The sequence below is a fragment of the Lonchura striata genome, chromosome 10, assembly GCF_046129695.1.
Source record: "Lonchura striata isolate bLonStr1 chromosome 10, bLonStr1.mat, whole genome shotgun sequence".
Taxonomy (NCBI): Eukaryota; Metazoa; Chordata; class Aves; order Passeriformes; family Estrildidae; genus Lonchura; species Lonchura striata.
The window spans coordinates 16,789,562-16,804,367 of record NC_134612.1 but is presented as its reverse complement, the minus strand read 5'-3'; the positions used below and the strand labels follow the sequence as shown (position 1 = coordinate 16,804,367).

Genomic DNA, 14,806 nt, shown 5'->3' with positions numbered 1-14,806 from the left:
AGTTCCCTGGGAAAAGCAGGCAGCAACTGTGTGCACTGCCACAACAAGCCAAATCATGAGCAATTTGTATTTACCCAACCCCTGGCATGAGGGGTTGTACATGTCTTAGGGAGTTGGTGGCCCCTTTTGAAGTTTTTGTGGAAATGTCCTTGCTAGAAATGTCTCTCATCAATGCCTTGTAAGTGAGAAGAGAGCCCTGCTACAAGCCACTATTTCTCATCAGAATTATGTGGTGCTGCTTTTTAAATTTTTTTTTCAGAAGTTATTATTTTGGTGTGAATTGCTAGCTGGAGACTACAACTTCTTAACTGTGGCACTGCAAGACGTGTTCAGCACTGCAAACAGGAGCCACAGGATGGTTTGGGCTGTAACAGACTTGTATTTACTGTGCCTGGGGTACCACGGCTGTGCAGAGCTAGGGCAGGGTAAAACCAGAGGGCACATTCACTCTCTGAGACAGGGGCCAGCCCAACAGCAGCAATGTCAGGAGCTGCCAGTTTTACTTCACAAAGCCCTTGGGATGTGTGGTCTGGGCATGTGCTGGGTGAGGAGACTGGCCAAAATCAGAAGAGGGTCTATCTCCATCTGGGAGTTATTCCCAGCTCCTAATGCATTGGTCATTGCACCCAGGCCATTCTAGGAAAGATTCTCCAGCTCCCATGAAGAAGTAGGTAGAGCAGGGTTTCACAAAAACTGCACTTTTCTCACGACATTTCTTTTGCCTTTTAGGTTGAAACCTATGAGGAGAGACAAACTTTTCCAGACTGTTTGGAGAGCACACAATGCATGACCACTCTTCCATGAAGTCAGGCTTGAGGAGGTAACAGCTAATCCCACCATGGGCATGGTAGATGAAATCCAACCAGCTTCTGGTGTTTCTCCAGGAGCAAGCACGAGGTCTCAGCAGTGTGTCCAGAGCCCAGCCTGCTGCCTGTGTGCATGGTTGTTTATCCATACCCACATCCATGGGTGCAGATTGAAACCATGACCTGGAATATGAGAGCACGAACCCAAGCTCTTGCTCCAATGGTCTGGGCAGGGACAGCACTTCTTTTCTGTGTCTGTAGTTAAGGGTGGATGCTCAAGGCCTAGAACAGAGCCAGGCTGGCAGTGTGGACCATGAGTTGGTGTGGCCCTCCTTGCCCATTCCCTGGAGGTATTTGCCCACAGCCCTGATTTCAGCAGCAGAAGAAGATGCAGCCACTCTGAAGCTCTCCCTGGGCTGCTTTGTGTGCGTGCAAACCCTGCTGTGAATCTTTCTTTCTCCTCCCCAGCAGATTTGGAGATTCCCATACCTCTTCCCCAATAACACAAGCTAAAAGGCTTGATGTTTATCCAGGGTTCAGCCTAAGAGAGAAAAGCTGTTTGATATTACATTTCTTCCCTGGGCCAGGTAGGGAAAGCAGCTTCCAGCAGTAGGGAGCCCTTGACTCTAATTAATAAACATATCCTTCACTTCCAGCCTCTCTTCCTTGGTGAGTGCCACTTAGTGAAACTGCTTGGACTTGGCCAGGGATCAGCCCTGCGAGTTTACAGGATTCACAATTCACAGATGTTAGAAACTATCAGGCTGAGTGTGGGTGGAGAATGTCAAGTCTGAAATAGCTCTCCTGCCACCCTGGCAAAGGCAGCAAAGAAAATGTTTCCACGTGACATTCTTCGAACCAATATTTCCTACAAGGAAAACACAGAGGGGAAAAATAAGAGGCAACTGCTGCCATATCGGAGGTTCTTGACTTTTGCTTCAGAAGTGGCTGGAATTAGTGCTGACACTGGCACAAAATATGCACTATAGGTGAGCCATAGGGCAGTCCCTTACACTTCTCCTCGTCCACACAAATGTATAGGTCTGCTTGAAGATGCAATCCCTCTGGTGCACAGATATGTGGGTGCTATTTTTTTCCTGCTGGAATCCATTTTAATTTAGCTCCTGATTCATATTTCATTCATTCTCCAAACCCACAAAACCAGGATAGGTTTACAGCCTGTACTATTTGGATAAATCATGGAGGGGGAAAAAACAGGGGGAAAAACCAGGTTGCTTTCCTGAATGATTTTCTGTGTGACTCAAAAGAGAGAAGAAAAAATAAAACGAGGTGGTGAGGAGGGAATTAAAGCCATCTTTTTTTGCTTTCATGCTTCTTCAGGAAAATCAGATCTGCTTTTCATCTTTGGTGGTTTGTTTTGGTGGACTTCACTCTTGTTTCTCTAATCTTTAATGTCTGACAAAGATGTGTTTTCTGTTTTCTTCCTTTTACTTTCTCCTCAAAAGAATTGAAAATATTGGGGTTTTTTAATGTGGAAAATGTCTAGGTTATTTATAGGACACCAGAAAAATGCAAGATTTCTGTATCATCTCACTTTTTTTGGAAAAAATGAAAGGCTATAAAGGGAAAGATTAACACATATAACTGACAGCTTTCTTGCAGGGAGGAGGGCAGGAAGGGGAGGCAGAGAAGCAAAAGTAAAAAAAAAAGTTTTAAAAAAAGTTATTTTTAATCGAGGAATTTCCCCGTATTTTGTCATTCACTTTTGAAACTGTGACCACAACAGACTGTGTGAACTGTGTGTGGTGGGAGGGAGACTGAAAATTTCCCCAGGCAGCTATAAGCAGGTAGTAACCCCAGCGCCAAAAAGCAAAGCTTTTAAAGTAGGATGAAATTCAGCACGGGTGCTGCACCCAGCAGAGGAAACTCCGGCCATCTGGAAACGAGGATGACCAGCAGCCACAGCAGTTTGTAAAATTGCAAGAGCTGCCAAAATTAAACTGTGAAGTCAGGCGGGAAGGCAACCAATGACCGGCGAGATCAGAAGTTCAGAGAAGCCCCAGATGAGCTCCCAACAACAAGTGTGGCCAGCGTACACCAAAGTTTATTAAGGATGTTGAGAGGAGGGGAAAATATCTGTGCAGAAGATGCCCAGCTGGCGAGGAGGGAGTGGTGGTGATGCTCGGGTAACTGGATGAATCCCATTGGCCAAGTCCCTGGCAGATCCCACCCATCCACAAGTGTAAAATAAATCTCTAAAGTTGTACCTCGTGTACCACTTGACCTTATTGCTTTTAGCCTGCTGGCTTTATATCTATTTATTTATTTTATTTCAGTTTGTCCCCAAGGAGGGGCTGGAAGGCAATGAATTTTGAAGCAGCACCTTTCAGCACCTTGCCGTACTACCCTGATCCCTGCATCCAGCGGTGAGTGTGAGCGTGACGTAGCTCTGCTATCGCAGGTTTGATCGGAGCCTCCTGTGTAATTGTTAACTTTCCCGCTATCGGCCGGCGGCAGCTGGGCTGCACGCGGAAAAAATGCGCCGCTCTCTTCACGCTCAGTGGAGCTTATTATTATTTTTGGCTTTCTAACAGGTTACTGTTTAATTATAGGCATCCGTTTAAGATATCCCCTTTTCCTCTTTGGCATTAGAGGGGAAAAAAAATAGATGATAAATAAGACAAAAGCTGATATTATCTTTCCCTGGTGTTTTGGAGCAGAAGGTTACATTGTGCTTTGGGTAGTACAGGAATGGCTTTAGGTTTCTGTTGTGTGTTTGTTTGTTTGTTTAAGTGAAAAAACTCCTGGGAATAATATGAGCTGAATGATTGAGCCATGAGATTTTTGGAATTTAAAGGATAAATAATTAATTTAAAAGACTGAGAGATGAAAAAACTGTCTTCTAAGAGAGAGCAATTTTCCAGGAATATTTTTTCCTTCTGTCCAACAGCCAGCATCAGAGCCTGACAACCACTCTTATTTTAGCTTTGTTGTTACACCGAGTTTTATAACTTTCCAGCAGATAAAAGAGCATGTCCACACGAGGTGTCACAGTATCACATTGTCGGTTTGTTTGTTTCTCCCAATAGAAGATACTATATTTAAGCATGCAAATGACATGTAGATGGTATTTTTCCAGTCATAAAGTTCAGAGAGGTGAAATCCTCTGGGCACAGTCACTTGTTGAGCTCCTTTATAAGACTGGTTTCTGTCTGTGCTTTGTAAAAGCCCTGGCTGGTGTCACACGGAGGCATTAATCCCTGGAAGAGTTAAATATTAACTCTGCATCCTCCAAAGGGTGCTGGGGAAGGCTACCCTGCTGCATTGCTCTGTGTTGGAGAAAGGGCTCGGCCACCATCACCCAGCCCATGGCACTGCAGGCAGCATTGTGATCTCTGTGTTCTTTCCCCGCTGTTGTGTTTTGTTACAAGATTTGTGGGGGCTTTTATCCCCCCCCAAGTCCGGGTGTTTGGTGCCACTGCTGTGTGAAGGTCCTGGGGAGGAGAGTGGAGATCTGGCAGCGAGGAGGGGCCGCGTTTGGGGCCAGCAGAGGGAAAGGAGAGAGGCTGGGAAATTGCGCACGGTCCTTGGCCGCGCTGCGTGGCACAGGAAGATGAAATGAAGCCGGGGGTATTGGATTCCCCAGGGAGACCTTCCACAACACCAGCCCAGGGCTGGCCAGGCACATGCAGCCACGCTCTGACCTCCTGCCAATGCAGCCAGCCCTGCTGACCCCGGCGGGGATGTGCCTGTGGCCAGGAGAAAGCGGTACCAGAGCAGTGCCCACCCAGAAAGGTGGATTTGGGCTGGCAGCACAATTTGAGTTTTTAGTACATTAATCTTTCCATGACTGGAAGCCCCAGCCAGGCAAATTCCAAAACTGAAAATGAAGAAAAAGGAAAAAAGGGGGAAACCCTGATACTGGAAAGCGAGAAGATGCACTGGGAAGTGTACCTGAGCTCTGGGACAGCTTCCCAGCCCGTCAGCTCCTGCTGGTTTGTATCCACCTCATGCCAAATAACAGGTCCTGAAAATTGGTGCTGTGGCTCAGGAAAAAAATTCAGCTGAAGCATGAATTAAAGAGAAAAATAATCCACTGGCTGTATTTGGTAGAGCTTTTTAACAAGCCTTTCAACCCCTGCAAATCTGCCTCATCCAGCAAGTCAGGCCTTATAGTAGAAATGCTGCTCCTCACCACATGCCTTAGCAGCATGATGAGTTTTTAAGTGACCATTGCAGTGTGGGAAGCCTCAGGACACACAGAATTTGTGACACCCCTCAGTCATAAAACCTGTTTGAAATAGAGCTTACAGTAACAACATATCTCAGCTGTTATGCATGTCTGTTTACACGAGTCAAGAGTGGCATTTGTTCAATTATTAGTGACTGTGCTCTGCCACAGGTCAAAATCAGCTCAAAGCTGATCCCAAAGATATTTTTCTCAGTCTGAGACATAGATGGTCTTCATCTTTAAGCTCCATTGGTTGCATATTCATGAGGTGTTATGTGACATTTCTCTGAGTGCTTTAACAAAATTCAATAGTTTCAGAATTGCATTTATTTTACACAGTTTGAAACACTTCTGCTTTGATGTGGCCAAAATACTTTATTTAGCTAATACCAGTGTGCTTCTTTGCAACTTTAAAATTGCATCGAGTAATTATCTAACCAGCAAACTGATAACGTTGAGGTATGCTGGCAAAAAACAAGAGTGAAAAGTGTTTTAAACTCTGTTAAACTGGTGGGAGGGTATGCATGCCATACTGATTTCCCTGTAGTTCAGTGTGGAGGGGGAAGCAGTTATAAATCCCAGTTAACTCTAAGATTTGTGGCTTTGATTTACCCTCTGCTTTGCTTCATCTAGTTCTCTCTTCAGGTCGGGGGTGTCCAGCAGGAGGACACGTGGGAGCCAGCAAAAACATTTCCTCTGTCAAGAGGTTAACACAGAGCACACTGAGGAGCATTAGCTAATGCACCTTTATGATGCTCATGTGCCTAATGCCTGTCATTTCACATGCCACTGTGAAATGATATATCCAAAGAACACAGTAATTCAGTGCCACAGATGAGGAAAAATAGCTGAGTGTCCAGAGTCTGTGCTGTGTGTGATTGTTGAGGCCACTTCAGCCTCTGTCTCAGCAGCCCAGCTCCCTCATTAAGTTCTTTGTAAATGTGGATATCAAAGCAAAGCATCACAAAAAATCATAGGGAACTCAGCTGGGTCACAGAGCAGCAGCCTCCTCCTTCACAGCCCCTCACTGCTGTGTGCTGGAGCTGCAGCCCAGCTGGCAGAGGGGCAGAGGAATAGTGGGTGCTGATGGGATGCAAATGTAGGTTGTGACTGAAGTGAGGTTGTTTGGACAGGTGTATCCTGAGTCTGCCCATCTTTCTTCCTCTTAAACAGAAAGAGCTGAGAGATGCTAAAATTCAGCAAACCCCAAAGTCTTTTTTCTTCTACTTCCCTTGAAATCAGGAATATGCACACTCAGTGCTCTGGCTCTGGGATTTGGGAAGTGCTGCTGTAATGACAGAAGCACCTGCACTGAAGTACCAGGCCACTGACCCCCATGAATTCCTGCCTTGGATGGTACTGTGGGAGCTCATCCTGTGCTGCAGAAAACCCAGGTCAGCTCTGAGTCATAAAAAGAGCTGGTTATCTGAAACAGGCGGGATTTCCACCTTCCAAGAAGTGCCCACCTAGCTACAGCTGAAAGCCACTAATGTAAGATGAAAAAGGCACTGTAATTATGATCAAAGTCCAGCTGTTGAGAGCTATGTAATTAGTATCTCTCCCCAAAGCTGCTTTTTTTTCAGCTAATGCCTGGTTGGGGGAGTGATGTTTACAGATAAGTTACTTGTGTTCTTGGAAATAATGGTCATTAGGCTGTGTTTTACCCAGGAGCCCTCTTCTCTGGGGGCTGTTGGGAATGCACCTGCTGGTGCACTGGACTGTAGTCCTGCCTGCTCTGCTCCTCCTGCTCCCCATGCCCAGGCTAATTGGTGGCTTCAGGATTTCACATCGGAGCTGTGTTGAAGGTGTTCACTGTAGCTCACTCTTCCCTTTTGAATGAAAGGGCTCTCACACAAGCTGCTCTTTCTCCTTTCATTTCTCACTTTGTATTCTCAGCACAATGTGATACAGTCCAGCCTCCCAATTCTCGCTAATAACAGAGGAACAGCCCTGAAAATCACTGCTCTCTGCAGCATCTGTGCTGGAAACCTGATTTCTCAGACATGGTCCTGGGTTTTGAGGAGGTTGCTAAAATGAAAAAAATCAAACAAAACCCCTTAACCATGTATGTAGGAAAAAAAAAAAAAGAAAACAATGAGGAAAACTGTAAGAAATTACTTAAGAAGAGTATTAAAAGTTAGTGTTTGGGCCATGGAAACTTCATCTATTGGGTGCTGTATCTGGATGAATTTTGGTGAGCAGGGCCTAGTTCCAGCCAGCCAGAGCTCCAGGGTTCAAAGAGATCTTTCATCAGGAGCATTGCTTGTGTCACCTCACCTTCCCTCACTGGCTCCCACACGTATCAGACAGGGCTGTGAGTGGACTGCAGTTGTCAGATCGGAGTCTGGCCGAGCTCAGTGCTGCAGTAGGGCACAAAGGTGGAAACTCACGGTACCCCGTGCTCATCAGTGCCAACAGGCACTAGTGAGACTGCAGCCTTCTGTCCCTTGGGCTGGGAGGGGACAGATCAGGCAAAACATGCTGGCTGCAGGCAGCAGAGTGCTGTACCCCTCATGGCTGGAGGAATCAGCCCTCCTTTCACTCGGGGATCAGCTGGGTGACACTGTGACAGAGATTTGCTAAAGTTGTCACAGGGTCGTGTCCCACAGGAGCATCTCATCCCACATGCAGGCTCTGCAGAATCCTTGCATTTGAGCAACTTCACATTTTTTTCTCTTTCCTCATGATATCCTTTGCTGAGGAATACCTATGACAGAGTGGACAAATTTCAGTTGCCTTCACCTATGCAATGGGAGCCCAAATTTGCTGTATTGGCAGAAAGATTTGAAGTCAAGTAAAGGAAGACACATGACTTGGTATAGATCTGTTTGCAGAAACAGCCAGTGATAGTGCAGGTACTTTCCAGAGATTCAGAGGGGCCCAGGAATTGTTCTGAGCAGCTTGTGGTGTGCTCAGGGCAGCTGGTGACTCCTGAAGGAGCAGAATTGGCTCGATGCAGGAAGGAGAGGTGAGAAGGTGCTTTTGTTTCCGACCTTTGTGAGCTCTCCTGTGGTCACATTCACAGCTATGCTGCCACCACTGGAAAAAATTCCATGGGAAAAAGACCACAGCTGGAGGCAGATGCACATGAGAGAACAGCACTCCATGTGCCAAAGCAGCTCTTGCAGAGTGGCCTCCTTGGCAGGAGGGCTTTGCAGAGCAGCTCTACAGTGGATGCCAGCATGGGACCTCTCAGCTGCCTCCAGCACCTCATCAGGCATGTGTGCTGCTCATGGTGAGGAGGGGAGGGTATTTATCTCATCTTTGAGGTCTGTTTTTTGGTCACTGTCCTGTTCTTGTACTGCAATCTCATCAGAAGATCGGTTTGAAATACAGAATCTTTGCAAAACAGAACTCAAGAGTTGCATATTAAACCCTCTTCAGTTCTCTCTTCGTGGCAGAGCCCCTGAAATCTGCTTATCCCTGCTGCCCTCCTCCGTTCTGTCTCTGCTGGACCTCTTTACTCCACAGTCAGTGACAAGGACAGCACTTTTCCCTCTTCAAAACAGTATAGGCTTCTCAAGAAAATACCTGTCTTCTTGGAGGTCCTTTTAGTGCTGCTTAAAGCATTAAAGTGGAAGCAAACCAAGCACTTTTTTTCTCAGATCCCAAAGGACTGCGAGGAGAATATGTAAAATCTTTCATGGGTTCATTTGTACTGTGAGGAGATAATATCTGATTCATAGTGCCTTGCCCAACTTCCAAAATCCTGAAGGAATTAGAAAAGCAAGTTCTTAATAGTTCATCTGTTCAGAGGTGTTTAGGATGTTCATGGTGCATGTTATATTCCATGCTAATTTACATTGTACCTTCTGCTACAAGCTAATTTGCAAAAGTTCCTCTCAACAAACACCAAGATTTCTGGCCTGATACAAAGCAAAAGGGCTCAGCTTTGATATGGGGAAAAATAAAACCCTCTGCCATTCAACAGGTGTCCAAAACTGTATTGAAGCCTTCCGCATAAAAACATTTCAATAGGAGTAATAAAGTATGGGGGAGGAAGGAGGGGCTTCGATGAGGAAGAAATCAAAGAAACTTGGCTTTCAGTTTGGAGCTTGGCTCTAAACTAATTTAAAACTTATGTGAAAACCTTCCTGGGAATATGGACATGGTGGTGGGAGCCAGTGGTTATAATGCCATACAAATTGTGACTTCTTTTTACCTTAAAATTTTGTAGCCTGCGATCAACACTGAAATAATCAGAAGGAAAATGTTTTGCTGTAATAGATTTCTGAGGTTTGACTAGCTCTGCTGATAGTAGATAACATCGGCTCAGATAGATTCATGAAAACATCTGTATCTGTTCTTAGGCCTTACTTGGGAGTTTTTGGTGCCTGTTTACAATCACTCCTGTGTAGCAGATCACCTCCCCACAGGATTTTGCTGCTGTGTCATTTCCAATCAGGTGTTTAAATGCCACAGGTGGTCTGATGTGATAAATACCAGTACACACAAGCAAGGGGAATTCAGTTAGTGCATGGAGCTATAAAGAGAACAGCCACCTCCCCAAGTGAGAAGGGGGAAACCCTGCAGTAAGTGATCAGGGCTTCAGTAGGTTCTTTGCAACATAAAAATAAGCCTGCTTACAAAACCTTGCCCTGGGAGGTTCAGTGCCTGTATGGTTTAGCAATGTTGATAGGCACAAAAGCCACTGCAGGCTGAAAAAATGCATGGAAAGAAGCCTGAATTGTGCTGGTGAGCTGGATGTTGCAAACAGCAGTGTATTGCTCGTATTGCCAGCAGTGCCTGGGGAGCAGGAGCTGGGGGGAAATATCAGTAGGATGGCTGGAATTACTGTCAGTGGGGTATATGAAGTGGTGGTAGCAAGTGTGAAACTAGTTCAGCTGGCTTTGAGAGTTAACATGGGCATTAGGTGGTCAAATATTGCAGAGCTAAAACTCTCCACGTAAAACAACAAAAGTTCTTTACACAGTTTTCCAAGTTTGGTTGCTCATATTTGTGAATTTTCCTCTTAAAATGAACAGGCTGGAAACATCATTCCTGTTTTTGATGAAAAGGGTGATGCTATACGTATTCATAGCACTACAGCAGCTACAGCTTTAAGATTATCACAAGCAACAATCATAAATCTCATTAGGTGTGGCAATGTATTGATAAAATTATAGGGAGCCAACCCTGTAATTTCTTAGCACCCGGCATAGTTACAAAAGCAAAGATCCTGTGAGCGCTCCAGGTAGCATTCCCTTACACACCAGCAGGGCTCCTGACAAACAGTTCATTTGTTCCTGTCTTCCAGGACTATAATCTGCTCTTAATTCTTTGTCCTTCATCTGCCCTGTCTTCGAGCTATTTCGTGACACACAGAAAGGTTTTTGTAAGTGCTCTTATTTTTGAGAGAAGGATTCTCTGCCCTTGGGCTTAGGAATAGCTGCCCTGCCACAGAGTTGCTACACGCTGAAAAATGCAGCCCACATGGTATTTAGCAGAGCTCCTTTTCCTGTAGCAGTATCACTGGTGGCAAGGGTGAGGAGAGGGAGTTAATGCTCAGTGTCCAAAACACACCAGATCTCACCAGTTGGCTGGGGGTCAACAAGTTTGGGGAGCTGCAACCAAATTCATATTACAGGAATCTGCACTAACATCTGCTTTGCTGGTGTTTCTGTTTTGCATTTTAATTATTTACTGAAACTCAGGATGTTGCTGTTTACAGTTTCCTGCTTCTAAAGAGTTCTGGGGACTTTCTGTATTATCATGATGGTTTATTTGATATTTTTTAAAAATTCAACTTGTGAGAGAAAGCTTGTGAGAAGAACTTTATTGTCCCCTGAGTAGTTCATAAGGAGTTTGTGTAACTAAAGATAGAAGCAGTTTTTGTAAGAGTAGGTACCTTGGGGAGCCAAGTGTCTTACCTAGCTCAACAAAAAATGTCACAAGCCTTTTGCAGTAGTCAGTCTGAGAAGCCTCCAGTTCTAAAAAAAAAAAGCATGTATTTCATGCCCCCTGTCTGTCCCTCTCTTCTCTCACTATATTTATACAACTAAATGCCCTGCAATGCATAGTTTCCCAGGGCTGAAAATCAGTGTGGGCTGCATGATTTCTCTTGCTTTGCTTCCTCTTGGTGGGGGGACCATGCTGAGATAGCCCATGTGGGATGTCCTCCCTGCCACCTCCTCACAGTGGCTGAATTTGGGAAATGCCTGTCCTGCATGCACTGGGACAGCTCAGCACCTGCTGCTCAGCATGCAGGGGTGCCCAGTGCCTTCCTGGAGGTTGCAGCTGCAGCACATCAAGCACTCAGCCAAAAAAAACCCAGGAGCTGTTGGGGCAACCCTGGCAGAGACACGATCTGCCTCCTTGACATGTCAAAAATGTTCAGATCTCAGCAAGTTTAAAAGCTGCACTCTTGGCAGAGTGTGTTGCTGTCCTTGGGAGTACTGATAGTGACATGGTGCGAGCAGGGAACATGCCAGATTTTGAACAGAGCTCAGAGCATGTTGCAGGGCTACAACCCCATCATGAGCCATCAGGGCTGCAGGCTTTTGCTCTTTGTACCACACAGTCTCCACTCATGTTGCCAAGAGCAGGGCAGTCAGGAACTCAAAGAGATCTCCCTTGCAGGGCTCCTGGTTTGGGGGCCCAGCCATGCTTGTGATGAACCTCATCTGGGGTTTTCTCTCAGGCTCTGGTGTCAGGTACTGCCTGCAGCTGGCACTTGCTCTGAGGCTGCACGGTCCTTAGGAAGAGATGAGCTCAGATCATTTGGGGGTGGGCTGGACTGACACTGTGCCTAACTTACCTACACTACATCAAATGAGAGGTTTGGGTTAACAGTGCTCATGGGCATTTCTTCTCCAGTCAGCCCAGAGCTCAGGCCATGGCTTGCGTGTAGGTAAGGGATAGTACACAAACCAGACCTTGAACTCTGGCCAGAGCAGCAGTGTGGATGTAGCTGAGGTCTTTCCTTGCTACTCTCCTCCTGCTGCAAGTGGAATTTTCTGTTACGTTTGGATATTTCTTTTCCTTTGGCTCTGGCCTCTTTCAGAGCCTTGTGGAACCAGAACCAGTTTCTGACATCCTGACTGCCTTCCCAAAGCTCTGATCTGCTGAATTATTTTACCATCTGTAATAAATAAAGCAATTTTTCATTCTGTGCTGTGGTCTCTGTATTGGTGTGATGGAGGTAGACCAGTGAAAACTTAGAGATGCTGGCTTCACTCAACACTGCAAAAGTTTGGCAGACAATAATTAAGACAGTCCCATTTCTGTGGGAAATACCGAAAGCTCCTTGTAAAAAATAGTAATGAAATCGGGTAGATATCTTTATTGGGTAAATACTGTGATAGCAGAAAAATTACTAATAACCAAATCTCAGAAGAGGGGAATTTGATTTTGCAAGCCTCAGGAAGATGACTTCTGGCTATTGCCTCTCCAAAACTTTGGAATTTTCCTTATTAAATCTCTAAAATCACTGGAGAAGAGTAGTGATGAAGACCTGTGATAGCTGTATTTTTCTCATGACTGTTTCCTCCTGAAAATTACCTTGCCTACTTTTATTTCTGAGTTTGTTGTTTTATTTCTTCTAATATTCCCTGGCACTGCAGAGATCTGAGTATCTGAAAGGATATTGTTAACTGGTTTAGGCTCCTTTGGGCATTTAACACTGCTCCTCCAGGAAAGATGAGGCGTCTCCCCATTTGTGCAGGAGAATGAAAAAGCAGAGGTGTCTGAGCTCCTACTTCCCCACATGCCCCCAGGCACCTGCTGCAGATTATTGATGGTGGATGGGTGGGCCATGGAGTGATTTTGAGTTAGGCACTGACCCCAGAGAGACAAAAAATGGTCTCTGTTGTCTTCAGTTGCAGCTGCAGCTGGACAGCAGAGGTTGGCACGTGGCAGCAGGGCTGGAGGCAGCACTGACCCATCAGGAGATGCCTCAGCAGAGAGCTGTGAAACTACCAGGGCTGTCTGGCTACAAAACTCCTGTATAAACTTTGAAAGTTAGACCCAAATACATGTTCTCAGCTGGGTATTTCAAATAGAGCAAATGATATCTGTTACTTAGACCAAAGAGATTTCTTTTTTATTAAGGGACTTGTAAATGCTTTGTGGCTTATGGACAGTTTGCCTGTAAAGTTTTTCTTACAGCATTTATTTTTGGACTTGGACCAAAAATACCTCAGAATTTTGAGGGCTGGGCCTGGATTTTCCACTTGTGCTGCTTTTGAGAAGACTTTCTCACTTACTGCAGTAAAAGATCTTATCTCTGTCCAGCAGCTCTGACTCTTTCTTCTCCAGATGGGCACTGCTTCTCACCACCACTACAATAGGTTTGGGAAAGGGATTGACTGGAAAAGTGAGTTACAAAATAATGCAAATGCTTTTAATTGGTTTTGGGTTCAAGGCTCTCTTAAAATTGATTATTTACATTTTCTTTTATTATCTAAATTTGGAAAGTCTTGGGACCATGTTTCCCTGGAAATGCACTGATTGTTAACACGTCTCTATGTGCTTTACCAATCTGGGGATACTGTTATACCTTTGGAATGGAAGAACAAAGGTGGACAGGTCACCCGGGGGCTGGGGGTTGAGTTTGGTATCCTGAGCTCCAGGTTTGCATTCTAACTCTGGGCTTCCCCACACAGGTTGGACGGTCTTCTGCAGGTTTTGAAGAGTTTGTACCTCAGATGAAAAAGCACCAATTGCAGTGGGCAGGTGGGGAAATTGCTGTGGCAGTGCTTCATCTTGGCCAGGGCTGAGAAAGAGAGTGGGTGTCAGGGCTGAGCAGAAAGGAGGGGATGTCCATGGCTGAGCTTCTGAGGATGGATAAAAAGAGGGTGTCAAAAGCTGAGTGGGAGATAAGAGATGTCTGGGAAAGTTCACAAGATGCTGAAGGAAATCCTGAAGGAAAAAAATAGAGTTTACAGTTAGGGGAAAGTGTCTCAAGTGCTGGTGGAGTGCTGAGCTGCCTGAAGCCCTGAGGATGAAATCTCTGTTATGCAAAAGTGGTCCCTGTTGTCAGGCTGACAATGATGATATGCAGATAGCTGATTAGATGAGCTGTTGATAGGAAATGCAGTGGGTTCCTGGGCTGTGGAGGTACTGAACTTGCTCAGCTTCAAGAAGCCACTCCCAGCAGTTTGCAGAGAGCAGGCCATGCAGTGCTCATTCTGGGAACCCCAGTGGGAATGCAGAGGGAGTCTTTTCCTCCCAGAGGAGCCCTGCAGCCAGCACTGGAGCAGGACACTGGTGTGGGGCACAGGGCTGCAGTGACAGAATGTGCTTTGAGGGGCTGCCACAAAGCTGCAAATGTTGCATTCACTGCAGGCAGTCTTACTCAAGATGAAAGGAGATGATGAAAGGAGGAAAATCCCCCTTGTGTTTTGCAGCATGGTGAATTAGGATTACTCTGTACAGCCAGTTTCACTTTCTTTGATTAGATCAGTGTTGCCCATGCACTGAAGACTTGAGTAAAGAGCAAGCAGGAAGCTGAACCATCCCTTCCTACCACTTTCCATTCATCTCACACACTTATGCTTCCAAAAGACAAATCCAAGTCACAGGGAGATCAGGAGGCACTGTTAGAGCAGACCCTAGCAGAACACTCAGCATTCCTGTGAGACAGAACTGCTTTATTTTGCCAAAATACCATACAGCTCACAGCTGAAACAGGGTGTGTGCAGGAGAAGCTAACAGTCCTCCCTGGTCTGTCCTTGACAGATGCCATAGGACAGCAGCAGTGTCACAGAGCCCTTTGCTGCTGCCACTCCCTGTTCCTTCATGTGTTCCCCACATCTCCTTGCTGTTGGCCTCTTCTAAGATCAGGGTTCACCCTTCTGGCAGTCAGCTG

The 14,806-nt window shown here is 45.7% G+C and overlaps 1 protein-coding gene across 1 annotated transcript in view; it reads left to right on the top strand.

Annotated features, from left to right (window-relative positions):
* The first annotated feature begins 754 nt into the window (after positions 1-754).
* The window catches only part of TP63 (tumor protein p63), a 100,221-nt gene continuing 86,169 nt past the window's right edge, over positions 755-14,806 (top strand). The window contains exons 1-2 of the mRNA XM_021536798.2: positions 755-820; positions 3,104-3,193. Of these exons, the coding sequence (XP_021392473.2) occupies positions 783-820; positions 3,104-3,193 (128 nt within the window). The 5' untranslated portion in view covers positions 755-782. The remainder of the gene's footprint in view (positions 821-3,103; positions 3,194-14,806) is intronic.